This window comes from Epinephelus fuscoguttatus, linkage group LG9 (assembly GCF_011397635.1).
Source record: "Epinephelus fuscoguttatus linkage group LG9, E.fuscoguttatus.final_Chr_v1".
NCBI lineage: Eukaryota > Metazoa > Chordata > Actinopteri > Perciformes > Serranidae > Epinephelus > Epinephelus fuscoguttatus.
Genome location: NC_064760.1, coordinates 9,331,580 through 9,348,718, shown reverse-complemented (window position 1 = coordinate 9,348,718; position 17,139 = coordinate 9,331,580). Strand labels below are relative to the sequence as shown.

Sequence of the window (17,139 nt, the reverse complement as noted above, 5' to 3'; positions counted from 1 at the left end):
ACGAGCCAATGTACAATAAAGGGAATACTTGCCCTGCTGACTTCATATACCAAAAAAACAAAACAAAACAGTGTTCTTTTTTTATCTTGTCTCGTAGAAAAGCCGGCATGGTCACAATATCTTTGTCTTATCAGAATGAATCAATATTGAATTTATGTAAAAAAAAAAAAATGCAGCAGCACAAGAGCAACAACCTGGATAAAGGAAATTCACTGGGTTATTAAATAATAACCCAAACTGAAATAACCCGTGGTCCTTCAGAGGACAAAGAGATACCTTTAGTGACATGCTTTTACATGCTGAATATTCTGTATATTTAAAGATATTTTATGAATGAAAGATAATTATTCTTTAGAAAAACATAGTGTTGATTAAGCCTGAGGAAGCCCTGCTCATGTCTATCTGTTGTATTCTTTTTGTCCTTTAACAGGAAAGTGACAGTTTGTGGTGGGACGCCTTCGCTACAGAGTTTTTTGAGGAGGACGCCACTCTCACGCTCTCCTTCTGCCTCGAAGATGGACCAAAGAGATACAGTAAGAGTCCTCTGATATTGCACCGATCACCAGTAATGCCATAATTATGTTATTTAATTCTAAACTAGTCTTTTAGTTCAGTTTAAACTTATTATTCTTTAAGTAAGTTTATTTTCTGTGTTTTATGTTTAATTGGAATAACTGTCCAACGGCTGGTTTGTGCGTTTATGATGTTTCAATCTACAAAACCTTCACCAGGCATCTATTTTTTTTTCCACTTCCTATTGAAGTCACACTGCCCTCCCACGCATCTGTCGTACATTCTGTTCTGAGGAGATTTTTGTTGTATTGTATGTTTATATGTCATAAATTCTGGCATCCCGCTTTCTTGAAAGGGTCTTAAACCGGCAACCTCCTGGTAACATGCCCATGTCTGTCAGTGTTAGGGTTGCTGGTGTCTCAATAAGACTGTCACAGATGTTTAGTAGCTGAAAAGGACAAACCACCATAATGTAGCAGGGCTGAATTTTAGAAAAACAAACAACCCTCATACTCAGAAACCTCAATCTGTGGTGTTCAGTCATCCCTCAGACTGATTTCTTGATGAAATGGGGGCAAATGTTATTTGGTATTTACACTTTGCTTCAACCTGCTTTGTCTACTTCCACTTAAGTTATTGATTTCCCACATTTCCCAAAATGCCTTTTGAACAACTCTAAGAAGCAAACCAAAAAGTGTTAACCTAAAAAGAAAAGACCTATACAACTGAGTCAAACATTTCTGCATGGTGCTGTACTGCGTCTGCTGTCACTGAGAAAATTTGTATCTCTCCCTCTTCTAACAATAGTTTTTTCTCTGTGTGTGATTGCTGAACATTGGTGCAACATCACACGTAACTACTGGTAACCTCTTTCTGACAATTTCATCACAGGGCCTCTATTGTGGCCTATGCTTTTTAAATAAAGATGTAAATGTAAACCACAGTCTTGAAAATAGGCAAATTATTGGGTATATCTGTATTGAAACGCTTCACGAAACATCTGCTTTCGTGCGCACTCATAATGGCGGTTCTTTATGACAAGTGTGTCGCTATCTTGGCAGTCTTTACCAAGAGGAGTGCAGAACAACCTGATACCATATCTGTATTGTAAATGTTTTATTTTCTGTACAGTTGAGGAGTTGGAGGGTACAAGTTGTAAAAGCTGTGTTTATTTTCTGCATAGACAGTGTAATGTGACTTGCAGTGTGAGTATGTTAAGGCTTGGATGGACGCAAATCTCTATTGCTGAATTATAAGAAAACAAAAGAGCTGGTGTGTTACAATATATTTGACTCTTAGGCAAAAAGTCAATTACACAACAATGTATACATGAAAACCTAAGAGGAGAAGTCAACTACGACTTCCAAGGAGCATTTCAGTGACATTCAATCAGATACTTTAAAATGTATTGTGATACTAATGTTGATGATAACATGATGTAACATTTAGCAGTTTAAATCAGGTCAGTTTTTAATTCTGTGTCGTTTTGGTTTAAGTCAGCAAATTGCACGTAGGGCTCGGAGATATGGAGAAAATAAAATAGCTTTTTATTTTTTACCTTATACCTTGATATTGATATTGTACGGTTAACTATTGGTGAGCCAACTACTAAACCGAGCTAACAGAATAAAACATGATTTCTTAGAAACTCTATATACATTATTAAAACTGCAAGCCACCACGGTAGCCTATTGTATCCTCATGTTATCAAGGAGATGCCCTTGTTTCTGTGTTAAAGAATATTGACGATATCACTGAAAGAAAACTTTCAAATGGGAATTAATAAGGTGGGGCTGCTGAGAGTTAGATGGGAAGATTAATAACTCTTTCATGTCTGTAAGTTAAGTATGAAGCTGGAGCCAGGAGGCAATTAGCTTAGCTTAGTATAGAGACTGGAAAGCAAAGGATACAGCTAGCCTGTCTCTGTGCAAAGTTTAAAAATACTTCTTAAGCACATTAATTAACATTAAGAGAGATGTAAAATGACATTATGATTGTGTTTTAGAAGGAGCACAGAAGTCAGGGGCAGTTAAAAGTGTTTGTCAGGAAATAGTTCCACCACATAACCTTCCTAATCCACAAATTGTTAATGACCAAGCTTTAGAGGTGTTCGTAGGAATATGTTTTAACTTAAGAGACAGTCTGGCTAGCTGTTTCTAGTGTTTTTTCCCAGTCTTTTGCCATTTTAAAGTCAGTTTTGCACGCCCAGGACTGTCATTCCCGATAATACTGGTATAAAATATGAAAAATTCATATCGTGATACTCCGCGATACTTCGACTTGTTGACATATTGACGTCACACTGTTACCCATGGCAACAACAAGCATGGTTAAAAGCAAAATTATTCGTGACTCCGCAGTGGTTCCAAAAAGAGGAGCAGCTTCAGTAGTGTGGAATAAACTGTGGTATCCTGAATGTTTTATGAACAGCCCCGGGCTTCTCAGACTCTTTTAGTGACTTACCGCTCAGAGCGAACTCATTCAGCGGCTCCTCTGGCAGCAGCACAGCATCTCTCCCTCTCCTCTTGCTGTGCGCACACGGGAGTCAGTGTCGTCAAGTCACTTTGTCATAAGCCTTCTGTAACGTAAACCTACGTGACGCTCGCGGCTCAACAAAAATCATAACAGCCTGTCACAGGTTACAGCGTGATGATTAGAGGAGAAAAGGCAGAGCTTAAAGGTCCAGGTGGAAAAAAACAACTCAGTAATTTAGGATTTTACTAAAAGAAAGAAATCACCTGTTGATTTACGTATATATATAGATCCCAGGGGACATTTTTTGTATTTGGGAGCTGTTTAAATGTGTAATTTGTGGTAGATTTTATTTTGTTGAACTATTAATATTGTATACAGAATCTGAATCTCACTCTGAGTAACTGTTGTTGTTCACAAACTAAAGAAATGAGATTTTTTTTTATTTATTTTGGTACTGAATACTGTAAAACTTTATCACTTATTTTGTTGCAGTTCTATGAATAAAATATGTTTTTTTGATAATCTGTCATATCGTCAGGAATATTGTTATTGCAAAAATACCCTGAAATATCATGACATAATTTTAGGGCCATATCGCCCACCCCTGCTGAACCAGACAGATGTTAATTACTGAGCTTTAGAGATGTTGGTAGTCATGTTTTTGAATTACAGTTTGAGCCAGGCTAGCTGTTTCCCCCTGTTTCCAGTCTTTATGCTAAGCTAAGCTAACCGCCTCCTGGCTCCAGCTCCATACTGAATGCACAGGCATGAGTACAACAACACTTCATTCTGTTCACCCAAGTTAGAAACACCAAGACAGCAGCAGCAGTATGTGGTCTACAGCAGCAAATGACAGAGCAGAGGCTGTTATTGAGTTTGTGATATTGTCCCCTTCATCTCATCTGCATAGGTTCGTGTTTTGATATCTGAAACATATTGAATATCACACAGACATAGATAAGGACGTGATGCTCTGAAATGAGCAGATGTGTGTGGTGTCTGCTGTGTTTGTGTGTTAGTGTTAGTGTGTGTGTGTGATTCAGCTCAGTCATGGAGGAGGACGAGAGAGAGAGAGAGAGAGGGAGTGGAGGATTGTTGTGAGCCGGTCCTTGGTTTGCTTTTCAAATGTAAAAATAAAAATCCCCAGTGGTGTCGAGACGGTAACCCTGTTCCCCCGGGAACGGGAGGCTTAACACCATGGCGATGATGACTCACCGTCAGTCGCAAGCCTTCCTCGATTCACATTCAGGTGCGCTAAGTTACACACATTCACACACACGCACAAACACACAAACATCATCCAGGAAAAATCCACCACCCTCATATGTACCCAGCTACCGATTTGACTCAAAGAAAAACTAAGACTGACACCTTCTTTAAGTGATGTTGTCTGTCTGTGTTCACACTGGCAGCATTATATGTAGAGAGCAGCAGATCAATGTATCGTACAGCAGTGATTGTTGTATGAGTTCTAGTTAGCCATGGTTCAGGGCTCAGTAATGTCATTAATTTTAGCTGCAGCCACCAAACAATATGCAATGATTCAGCAGGTAGGAGGACCTCAGTGTCTTGCTCAAGGTTACTTAAAAGTTTGTGGGGAGAATGATCTGTTGGTTAACTCACCATAAATGATGATAGTGTAGACACAAAATCATCCCTAGTGCACTGCTGCCTTCATTTCAGAAGTGAGAAAATGAGAAGTCGTAAAAGGAATTATTTTTAAGTACTTATTTACATCTTGTATTTTTTGTTTTTATATCAAATGATGGTTTAAAACCAGTTTGGTTTACTTTGATATGTACTATATTTTAAGTTATGTCAGCACCCTATGCTAATTTTGTTCAGCTATCTGCCAATTCTCAATGATTTAGTAAATTTAGTCCAAAAAAAACATTAGAAAAATGTGAAAAAATCTCATTTCCAAGTTTCTAAAAGCCCAAGCTGATGTCTTCATATTGCTTTATGTCTGTTGCCGAGTCCAAAACCCAAAAATATTTCATTTACTCTCATAGAAAACCAGCAAATATTCACAAATGATTAAGTAAATCAAGTGAATTGTTGGCATTTGTGCAAAAAAGATTTACATTATATTTCCCAATTCATTTTCTGTTGATTGATCTGATACTTAAAAGTAAAAAATGATTGAAACTGAAATCCATTTTATAACTGCATATCAGCAAAAAGATTTAACCTCATAAATACTGAATTCTTCAGTGTCTCATGTACTGTTTGGTTTGTGTTTGAGATACAAACACAACTGCATACGGTTTTTTACTTCATAATGGGAACAGATGCTTATGCTTAAAATGCTCATTTCACTGTCAACTCATATCTAAATGAATGTATTTAAAAAATGTAACGAAAACTAGAATACATTTAAATTAAATTCTATGAAGCAAAGTCAGTTGAGCAGACTGGGCGAATGTGAACCATATATAATATGAAAATTATGCACCATAAGCTGTAAGGGTTTTTTCTATACTGTGCCTATAGAGTGTGAACATGGTGGTGACAAAAAGCACAAGACGAATAATGTATGCAAATGTAAATATATACTAATATGTGTCTCAGCATTTTTACCGGAGTGTTAGACAGTTGGAGTATTTGAATATGTTGTTTTTTAGGTACAACTCTACCTTTTCTCCCTGAAGCTTTTTTCCTTCACCTTTTCTATTACACAAAATCATTCTTGTGGCAAGGAAATTTCTGTCCTGTGTGTTATCAGGGGGCTTTGGACTCCTGCATCCTTTGTTTTTGTGATTTTACTGTCGGCAGTCCAGAAATTTAAGCTCACTCTGCTCATTGTTAGTCGCTCTGTCCAAGAGCATCAGCTAACTGCCTAACATATAAAATGTAAATGTGACCGCCAGTGGCCTTACTCTGAAATAATCTTTGCTCGCAGCCCCGTAAAAAGAGCTTATATGTATGTAGTTGTGGCCACGCAGGTCAGTACAACACTGACCAGTGGAGATGTGAGGGTGTGGGAGGTGGAGAGTGGTTAGCAGCGGTCATCCATACATGTTGGAAGAGTTACAACAAAAGGTTGCAAAATTTTTCAGTGGAATTAAGTCTCTTCAGACAGTTTGTTGGAGTTGGACATAGTGTTTACCAAACTTCTCAGTATGCTGCGGTATGGATTTTATGTGAATCCTAAGGGTAATTGTGCTTAATGTTATAGAGCTTATTTTAGCTTCACAGTATCACACATTTGTCCTGGCATTTCTAAACTAAAGAGGAAACATTTCTGTTGTTAAAGATCAAACGTACTAAGCTAATGAAAAGGGCAAGTCTTTATATTTGTGTTTTATAACACAGCCACAACATTAAAAAAACATATTTGAGGTTATTTGTTTGTTAAATATCCCATTAAAACAATCATTTAATTTCCCTCAGAGACACTTTCTGTGTAACGTATGGAGGTATAAGTGTAAGAACTCCAATCCTCGTTCAAACTGAATCATATTTTTTGAGTCATACAGCAGCTTATACGATAATTACAAGGAAACAATCATGTCACTCCAGTCTGAGGTGCTCTAATTTCATAACGTTCAGCAGAGGAAAAATAAGAAAAGCCAATTTGCCTAATCTGTTTTTTTATTGCGCGGACCTGTGTTAAGGTGTTTTGTAACTCGTCTCCAGCTGGCGTTCATTGTGGCCTCTCAGAGGAAATAGATCATATTGGAAATGTCTGCGTGTTAATTGTTGGAGGATGAACACTAATGCATTTATGTCCTCCATGAGCCTCGGATTCTTTATGCTGAAATGTGTTCTGATCCTCAACAAGGGCTGATCAATTAGTCGATAGTGAGAAAGCTCAACATTAACTTTGTCAGTTTTGATAATTGATGAATATGTTAGAAATTTATCAAGCAAAAATGCAAAATATTTGCTCTGTCCTGCTTCTCAAGATATGCGAATGTGCTGCTTTTCTGTTATATAATGAGTTTTTGACTGTTAGTAGGACAAAACATGCTCACGCTCAGACAATTTATTATGGGAATTTTTTACTATTTCCTGCTGTTTTTCAGACAAAATGATCGATACAACCACATGCCGCATAACATAAACATAAAGTTTTAGTTAAATAGATGTCTAGTATGTCAATATATATCGTGTGAATTTGCCACAGCTCATGAAAATTGGGGATTAAAGTCTTTTGCACTTAAGCAAAAGACGGAAGCGTGGCTGTTAAAAGGGAAAAGAACATCTTCCCAGCTACAGTATATTTTTCCATTGATTGTGTGATTCAAACCAGCAACCTTATTGGCACAACCCTGTTTCTCTAACCCCCATTAGTCCTACTCTTGCTTTTAATGATAAATCCACCTCACTGTGGCTTCAGACTGTACCTCATGTAGTGCTGGAACAATCAGTAGATTAAACAATTAGTTTTCAACAGAAAATGAGTCAATGAATTGAGAACTGATTAAACGTTTGACTCATTTATCAAGCAGAAATGCCAATCACTCACTGATTCTCACATGGGAGGATTTTTCTGTTTTCCTCTGTTTAAAATAGTTGTAAACAGAATATCTTTTCAATTTGAGGGCGCCGCCTCGGGCTCAGGAAACTGTGATGCGCAATTTTCACTGCTTTCTCACATTTTTACTGAATGATTATTTGATTAATCAAGAAATAATCAACAGATTAATTGATGATTAACACGACTATTGGTTGCAACCTTATTCTCAAACTCAGGGCATTTCTCATTGGCTGCTTATATCCCCAAATTTAACAGTAATTTTACTGCTCTACCCGCTAACTAGAGGCTTAAAGATAGAAAACCCTCAAATGACAGTTTGGTGAAATGGCAGCGATTTGACAGTCTTAAGAGCCAGAGCATGTGGCTGCTGTCTGAATAATTCCCCACCCTGTGTCACTAATGAAAAGCAAACTTCACCGGATCGTCTGTTGTGTCTAATTGTAATCTACATGTATCAGTAACAATAACCATGTCAGAAGACGACATAAGCAGCTTATCCAGACAGATTGCATTATTTCTTGTGATGCCTTGTTCTCGCAAAGATCTAAAGAGCACTAAATGTGAGCTGTGAGAATTTGTAGTTCCCAGTATGTCATAACATTTTACAGTGTCTTTGGAAATAAAACTTATTAAAGCTCCGCATTGCGATGACAGTATATTGCTTTAATAAAAGTTAATATTTTTAATGTGTGCATCATGTTTCATCTTTGGAGGGAGAGTGTTTTGGTGCATTTTTGTGTACCCCTGTACATGTGTAAAACAATTCTCCATTGGTGCAGGCCAATTATTGTTTTCTTCGCCGAATATTCAGAAACTCTAATTACACCCCCAATTGCCATGGCCTTAACATTCGCCCCAGTACCTTGTCTGGCTCTGCAATCTATGAGGCATCTGATGAAAGCTGCACTCCATGATGCAATCAAAGAGCAAGGCTCATTTTAGAAGTAGTTCAAACAAGAGAGGGAAAACTCTGCATGTTTAGTGGGCTGATTCAGGGCAAACTGCGAAAGTGATTCACAACACATTTACAATTCATCTAGTTATTCTTGCATTGCAGCACGCAATAATTGCAGCGATAAAATGACCACAGCTAATAATCTTTAAGCAAGCATGAGGACATAATGAGGAGGAAGAAAACACAGGGAAAGTGCTTTAATACGTGTGAAGGGATGAACCAAGCTGCCTCTGCCGTGAAGTAAGCTTAACAAGGGACTCACTTGGTGCTATGAATTAAATCATGGAGTTTTTAATCAATAAACACATTATGCTCTGTATCTTCTTCTTAGGCCAGTCCTGCATGTACCAGCAACATAATAATGAGTCATAGTTTAGTTTGTCTGTATCTGAAAATGTTGTTATTAACAGCAAAACATTACTTTTTTAACAGATTTAAGTCCAATTATACACATAGCATTTTGAATTGTCAGATTATTAATGCTTGATTCTTGTATTTAGAAAAATAAATGTCAGGAGATTACTAACCATACAATATATGTACCATAAAATGAAAACAATGGACTAAAAGGGGCTAAAAAGCTGCACAGAGCTGCAGGGTTGCATGATCATTTTTGTTGTTACATCAGCACAAATGCGCCTTTCACATCACATGTAGTCATTTGACTTCACATTAATAAAAAATGATTGATGCAGCTTTAATGAATTTGATTAAGCCCCCAGTTGTGAAATAAGATACACTACAAAGCCCTTAAGCTCGTTCCTACGGGCATCTCAGTGTCACTTATGTTCGCTGTACTATGGATATGATTTTGTAACAACGTTGATGGCCAGTCTTAGTCAAGGATGCTACTTATCTTATAGATATTACCAGCTATGGATTTGACATCAATCTGGATCGATATCAACAATTCAATACTATCGTGGATACATACAGTCTTTAAGATACGCCTTTATTTTGAAATTCCCATAGCATATTTCCATAGCTAGTGGCTGAGCACCACTAGCACTGTACCCGTTGACTGGGGTTTTGGAGTATCCCATTTCCGTTTGAGCACATAAACACCATATACCGTTTATGAGAAAGCCGTATATGCTAGCTGGAGTACGAAAGAAACCAGGACCAGTGTTTCAAAGCAGGATTTTTGTGCACAATCTTCTATATGCCAATGTCACGGTGTGTCTTAGCTGGTCTTTGTAATCATATATAGTTGCCGTTTTGCGTTTTTATGATTCATTTGTAGCATTTATTAACATACTTATGGCCTTTCTTTGTAGTACTCTTATTTTGTGTTTGATATCGCTTGTTTTAGAGCTGTACATTTTTGTTTTGTATTTGTGTTCTATGTTTTCTATAACTTATGTTGCTGCCTGTCTTGGCCAGGACACTCCTGAAAAAGATTTTTAATCAAGAGGTTTTTCTGGATAAATAAAGGTAAAATAAAATATGGGTTATTCGTGTCCATGTAATCACACTCATTGAGGATATTCACTGATATTGTCTTATATTGATCCCAGGCCCCTGAATTGAATCAAATCAAAATCATGTCATGGTAGACTTTGGGATGTAAGCAAATGTATGGTTAAAGAATCAGTTTAATATTGTATGATGATGAAACTTGTGATTTACACCCCTGTTCCCAGCCAGTCTCAGCTGAGTATTAAACCCAGTGCGCCTCGGCCCTTAACATCATCCAAACGATGTTTACAGACCGAGTTAATACAGTGTTTGTGTGAAAGAACCTGAATGGAGGTCTGAGATAGAAGGATAAGTCTAGTGCTGAGATCTGACTCCCTTTCTGTTGAATAAAAGATTGACAGCGGAGGGTTGGGAAGGGCTTGTTGGAGGGAGGCTGTGTTATTGAATTGGGTGGTGGAATGAAGAGAAAGAGAGGTGGAGTCCCAAATGAAGGTATGGGAGTGGTGCAGTATCGGGCCTGCCTGTCTGTTTGTGTATGTTCACATGTGTGTATCTGTGCCTCTGTATCTTATTGTGAGTGTGTTTTCTCTGTTCGAGCGGTGGCAAATGTTTGTGTGTGAATGTGCATGTGTAAGTGAATGTGTGTGTGTGTGTGTGTGTGTGTTGCTGTGAGAGTTAAAGGGGGATGTCGATGCTTCTGTGGAGGGGGTTGTTTTGAAAGGAGGAGGGGGGGGGGGGTAGTGGTGGCGGCGGTGGTGGTGTGTGAGGCTGCTTTACAGAGAGATGGATAGGATGGATTGAAGGTGTAGAGCGGTGATTGGCAGGCGGGATGATGCGGCCCTGGCTCAGCTGCAGCGCTGAGATGTAGGCTGCTGCTGATTGACAGTCGGGGCCGAGCCTGGGAACCACAGCGCTGGATCGGCCGCAAAGAGAGACAGAGAGAAAGAGAGGAGACATTATAGATTTAAACCAAAATATGTAGCCACAACATTTTGCTGTGTGTTCTGTTCCTGGATAGTTCGACACTGCCACCTATTGTAAACTAGGCTTGTGGTGTTTTCATGAGATTTCTGTGTGCTAATGGAGCTGATATGTGTTACCTATGTTGGGCAAAGGAAGAACAACGAAGAGAGAAATGCAGAGTAGAAGAAAGACGACTGAAAGGCAGCAAACCTTTCAGAGAAACAAACAATGAGTCATAAGGAAAGCACAGGGAGGGGGAAGAAATCTATTAAATGTATGTGAGCAGGCAAAATAATGTAAGTGGTCTGCAGTATCTGAATAACAAACATCTCCTTTAGCCTGAGGCTGCAACTTCTGTGTTATATTCATTGATTAGTTTTATATTTTTTCATTAATTGATACATTTTTTGGTCTGTAAAATGCGGAAACCAGTGAGAAATGCCTGTCACAGCTTCCCAGAGCTAAAGGTGATGACTTTAAATTGTCCTGTTGTTCAAATGAATCCTGAAATTAAATTCCAGAGGCCAGAGTCAGTTTGCCATTTGCCAGTTTTTGCTTGATTATCAAACCAGTCAAACTAGATTAATCATATCAGTTATCAAAATTATTATTTCGTGTCAATATACCAGTGAACGAAACGCCAAACTTTTACAGCACTACATCATTCTTTGTGAGATTATTGTCAGTGAATTTGCAAAGTGTGTAAAATACTGGACCGTCTTTTTTAAGGAGGAACGGCCTTGAGTTTTTTTATTGGTGTTCTTGGAAACCAGAAAAAGTTCAAAAGTGTTTGGAGAGGCTGATTGCTGAGGTTGTGCAAGGTGTTTGACTTCATCTTGGTGTCCACGAAGCTGCTTTTAACTAAGTTAATTACTTTCTCCCGTTGCTTTGTGATCTAAGTTTTGTGTCTCTAACCCTGTGTTATGCAACGTTGTGCTCTGTCCTTGGATACAGGCAGTTTCTGAATGACAGCAGAGCTGTAAATACCAGCTTTGTGAAGCTCACAGCACACAGGGTTTTGATGAGGCTGTGAGACAGTCTGAGGTGCTCATTTCATTCTGTGGGAACACAAAAAAAGTCTTTGTCCGTCTCCATCAGTGAGTTTTGACCCAGAGGTCCACGCAGGACAGAACCACCGTCTGTTCGCTCCTGTAGGATTTCCGACCATTACCGCCTACTCCCGCTGATCAACGATACCACTCCGGTAGCTTGCAACAAAGCTTTCCTCTGATATCCTGTCAGCCCCATCCTGCAGGGAACATAAGATGCATGTAGCCCTCAAATATTTTTTTTTTCTAAATGTAAAGAAATGCCATTACAACTATTTAATGAACTAACAATAAGCCTGAATACTTCCCCTTAAATGTAAACAACAGCTTCAACTTGAGACATTAAGAAATAGAAGTGGATTCAAAAGTTGAGGATTGTGTTGCTGTTGCTCTGATAGTTTATGTAGTTTCCCATAGCAACCAATACAAACAAGATGCTGGAAGGTCAGACGTCAGAGAATCAGTGTTTCTTTTCCTATTTACAGATCTGATTTGGATGAGAGATGGCAAGTTCATAATGGTATTCATGTTTTAAGAAAATGTACTGCATCTAAGAACAGATAAATCTAGAATATGACATATTTGGTACTGTGATTATTAATGTATGTGTATTATTGTTAATGATGCAGAATACAGTGCTTATTTTAAAATTACACTACAAAAAGTTAAGCAATAAAGAATATTTAAGTAAATTACATAATCAGATTTAAGACCTTTACAGCTACAACACCATAGTTTATTATTACTAACAAAACAAGACAGCATGATTGTAACCAGAAACCGAAATCTGAATAAAGACTAATAAAGTAATTCACTTTACATTTTGTCCAAAATGTCGAGACAAAGTAAGTCAACTAAAAGACATTGAAGTTAAGCGACCACTCTGACTTTACCTGCGTTTACGGCAAGACTTTGCCTTTACATGCATTGTTAAATCAAATACAACTAGTCTCTGCTATTGGAAAAAGAGACGACTGGTTGCTCTGTATATACAAATATAATATATAAAAATCTTGTGTCGGGTGCTCGTGGAGAACAGGAAACAACAGAATTGAGAGAAAGGCAATCCATGCAGAGAAACCTAATCAAAGAGAAGCTTTTTGGATCCATCAGCTGGATGTTTTAAAGTATCATGGTCTCAATGATGATAAAGACTTCATGTGTTGTATGTGATTTGTCATCGTTCTCTACAAGCCTCGCCATTTTTCTCACAACCTATGGGTTAATATAGGTGTGTATGTACTTATTTTGTCTGGGTATCTTATCTTATGTCACTGTGTTTTTATCACCTTGTTATTTTTTGATTAGCGTCTATTTGTTTCACCTGTCGTGCCCTTATATGGGTCATGTGATGGCCTCTGATTGGTTCCTGTCACTATAGGTGGGGCCTTACTTGTGTTGTATGTTTTTAAAGCCCTGACGAAGACCTGCAGTGGTTGAAACATTTTGGCTCTTTTGATGATTTGGCCTCTACAGTGAAGGCTTTTAAATCGAGTGCCTGGATTGCCTTGTAGTCTCTGCTATTTTTATGTATCCTGCTTCCACAAGCATAATGCTGCGTTCACATGGAATCATGCAAAACCTTCTGGACAGCAAGGGAAAAACAAATAAACAGTCTGAGGAAATGGCAGGACGATAAAACAAAACATACATGTCGATATGTTGCGATAGTGATGCCATATTGTTTACAAAGAATGGAATAAAATGTATTAAATACATGTATTTTTTGTTTATTATTTGATTTTTCCAGTAGTATCTAGTATTTGTGCAGATTGCTCATGTTTTCTCCTTGACCTAGGGAGCTATGTCATATACGGTGGTTAGTTCCGTTCCAGAGGACGGCAAAAAGTTTAAATATTTTAATTATAAACGGCAATTCCATCTAACATTACTGTTGCCGTCATTTTCTGCTGGCCTCGTCTATTCTATTATCCTGCTCTCGTGTACTAAAATGATACCCTGTTTACTGTTTTTTGTCTCCCTGATTCCATGTGAAAGCAGCATAATAGTAAAATAATGCTGCACCCACTACATTATTGTTGTTTCCACTAAGACACGAGAGATCCCAGTCCTGTTGCAGCCCTCTATTTTGACTTGAGACCACCGTTCCAGTTGACTAAAGCAGTCTGTCTGTTTGCTATTTGTTTGCACTTAATCAAATTGGCCATTAAATCTTAAAAAAGTAAACATTGAGTGTTTTTAAAAAAATATCAAGGGAATCAATTCTAATTGCTTGTTGTTTTTGTCATTTTAAAAAACTTTCTGACTGCAGCTTCTGCCCGATGGCAATTAAGACATTGAGTTTGGCCAGTTGATTGTTTAGTCAGTGCCAGAACATTTAGAGTTTTACTATTTCTGTCTGTTTTTCACCCGGCGATAAGCCCGTTATCGTTGCCTCTCTGCAACTGGCCTCTTCTCCTCGCTGTGTGTGGTTTGTGCAACCAATCAGATCGGGTGACACCAGTCTGAGTTAGAGTTGAGTAAGGTGAACATGTTGGTAGCCACTTCACACTACCAAGCAAATAGTAGAACAGAATGTTTATTTCATCATAGGAGCTAGATATCTAGGGTTGAAAATGATTAATCAATCTCCCACCGTGTCCTGGCTGGCAATTTGTGAGTGAGCCAGATCAAGCCAGCACCAACAATTATCAGAAGCAGTGGCTCGATTCCCATGACAAGAGGCAGTAGCACCTTGTCTGTATGTAGCTGACAACCCCCTATCAGGTCTTATTAACGTATTGGCAAGACAAAGGAAGGAGACATGTTCCTGCCATATGACTTCCTCTTTTGGTTTATGTTTTCTTTCCTCTCCTCTCCTCTTCCTTGTTACAGCTTGTAAACTATCAAGTCAATATTATGAGAGCTTAACCATGACACGTACTGCACATACAGGAGCTGTGTAGAATTGTCTCAGTCATTTTTTAAGTGTAGTCATTATCAGTAATAAAATGAATTTTGTTTTTGTTAGAGTTAAATATTTTGTTATTATTAATATTTCAAATGAGTCACTTTCCTCCAAGTGTGCAGAGTTTGTGAAAACATTCTGGCTCTGAGTCTCTGTGCTAAGTGGATATCGAATATCACACCATGATATACTGTAACTTTCAGCCTCAAATTAGTGCTGTAACTGAAAAAAAACCCGGATGCAATTAAAATTATTAGAAGTCACCATCAAAGGGAACTTGGAGTAAGCAAGAGAGGAGGCTTGGGCAGTATCCGTTTTTTCCTACCTTCCATCCTGACATGTCACCAGGGTATACAGAATGTAACGGCACTTGTATGTGACGCTCACTGTGCCCCCACCCACACACACACTTCCGCCACCCCCCACTGCATCCCACTACTTCACAAGCTCTCTTACCTTTTTCAGCATATATAGATGAAAAATATAAACTCACAAAATGAAAACCATTCTTCATCTGTTTTCCTGTTAAACAGTAAAACAACCATACACCTTGTGATTTCAGGTTTCTCTTTCACTGAACTAATGCCTGGTTCACACTACACAATATCAGCCTGACTAAAGCCTGATGCAGCTCGGATCACGAACGACAATGAGTGTTGTGCGTGATAATTCATCGTTTCATCTCGGGTAGTGTGTCAAAGACAACTAGTGCCATATCCTGGATGCCTCACGATGTCCTGATGGAAAGTCTAGCATGTTTGATCGCAGCTGTCACTTTGACCAATAGAAACAGAGCGATCTGCTGCTGTGGTCAACTGTATGTACACAATCCCCCAGCCTTGTAGATATTTCATCTAGGGATGTTAACACAACAGAGGAAAAAGGGAAAAATTATGTTGTGAAACAGCAGAAGCACTAATGCAACCTGGTGAGTACTGCCATTAGCATCAGGCTAGCAAAGAATGTTCTGTCTACATAATGGAGAATATAAAGTAAAATATAAAAATAGTGGCTTTTACTTATCACAACTGACTGCAGAGGCTACCAGCTTCATCTGAAACAGACTACATTATAAACAGGTTGTTATTTTTACCACTGTATTTTTCTATTTTTATTTTTAATTTGCTCCCATTAGTCCTGTTAATTTTAATGCACTGCGCCGTCATTTCAAACTCAACACTTCCTGTATTTGCTAAAATTAAAAGCCACCTTAGAATTTTGGTTGAGAGAATCTCTTCATTTTCTAAAGAGGCTTTTATTGTGAAATATTTACAGGAACTTGTTGTGGAGGATTCAGTGACTGTCATAGTTTGCATCAGTCATTGGTCAGTCATCTAGTTAGTCCACTGTTTCAACAGTCACTAACTCTGTTTTGGTCAAAATTAAATCAGTTAGATGTGAAAATATGCTGTTTTCCCCCTCTCTCTGCTGTTGTCTGTTTACAATCCTGTCTTGTTGATACCACCACATGCAGTCATAGGTGTAGATTTCATGATGGATGCAAGGAACTTTTATTGTGACTAAAATTAAGGACATTTCCCCAGAATGCAGGATATAGGACCCCAACCCTGTTTCATATGTGTGTCGCCCCATGTTGAAACGAAACCTGCGCCCTTGCTTGCAGTCGCCATCTTTCTTAGTTAAGCTGCTTGTTCCACCAGGCGACACTGACCTCTAGTGGTGCGTGCTGTTCACTACAATACATCACCTCGATACAGCATCTCCATATCGGTTTAATAGAAACTGGAGCATCTGGATTCTTGGTGGTATTAAGAATCGTACCTTTGGGATTTCTAAATACCCTGGTATACTGTAGTACATGAAACCCCTCAAGCCTATAAGCAAGAGACAAAGACAGAATGATAGGAGTGAACTCTGACCTTATTATTCACTTCTCTAAATCAACCTTTTGCAGTCATGCCAATCAATAATAGAGGCTCAAGTTGATGTGAATCCAGTTTTGATTTCTGTTATTCTCCTGGCGATCTTTTAATGCAGTATGTGTGAATCTGTGGGTGTAAGCACAGTGTGCATTTTATCTGAGAGTCTGATGAAAATATACAGCAGCAGGCGTGAGCAGTGGCTTTGTTGCACTGTTTGACCAGAGAAGAAAGAGATAGGCCTTTTAAAGACATAATGTGGTTCTTCTGATGCTGCCGGGAATCGTAGCCTTTTCTTTCTAAAACAATATCCAATATCTAAAATAATTGACGCCTACTCTTGCACAAAAAGCCTGCTGGCATGAAAGTAAAGCACATTAGGAGGTACCTGCAATTCATTTTTAACAAAACAAAACAGAGGACTCTCTTCTTAAAAATATTATTGTGTGCCATTACTATTTTCTTCTGTGCCATTACTTCACTTGCACCAAGTC

General features: G+C 38.4%; 1 protein-coding gene across 6 annotated transcripts in view; it reads left to right on the top strand.

Annotated features, from left to right (window-relative positions):
* The window catches only part of ldb2a (LIM domain binding 2a), a 127,646-nt gene that overhangs the window by 33,745 nt on the left and 76,762 nt on the right, over positions 1-17,139 (top strand). For all 6 annotated transcript variants that reach the window (XM_049585139.1, XM_049585137.1, XM_049585136.1 and 3 more), the window contains exon 2: positions 431-533. In XM_049585139.1, the coding sequence (XP_049441096.1) occupies positions 431-533 (103 nt within the window). The remainder of the gene's footprint in view (positions 1-430; positions 534-17,139) is intronic.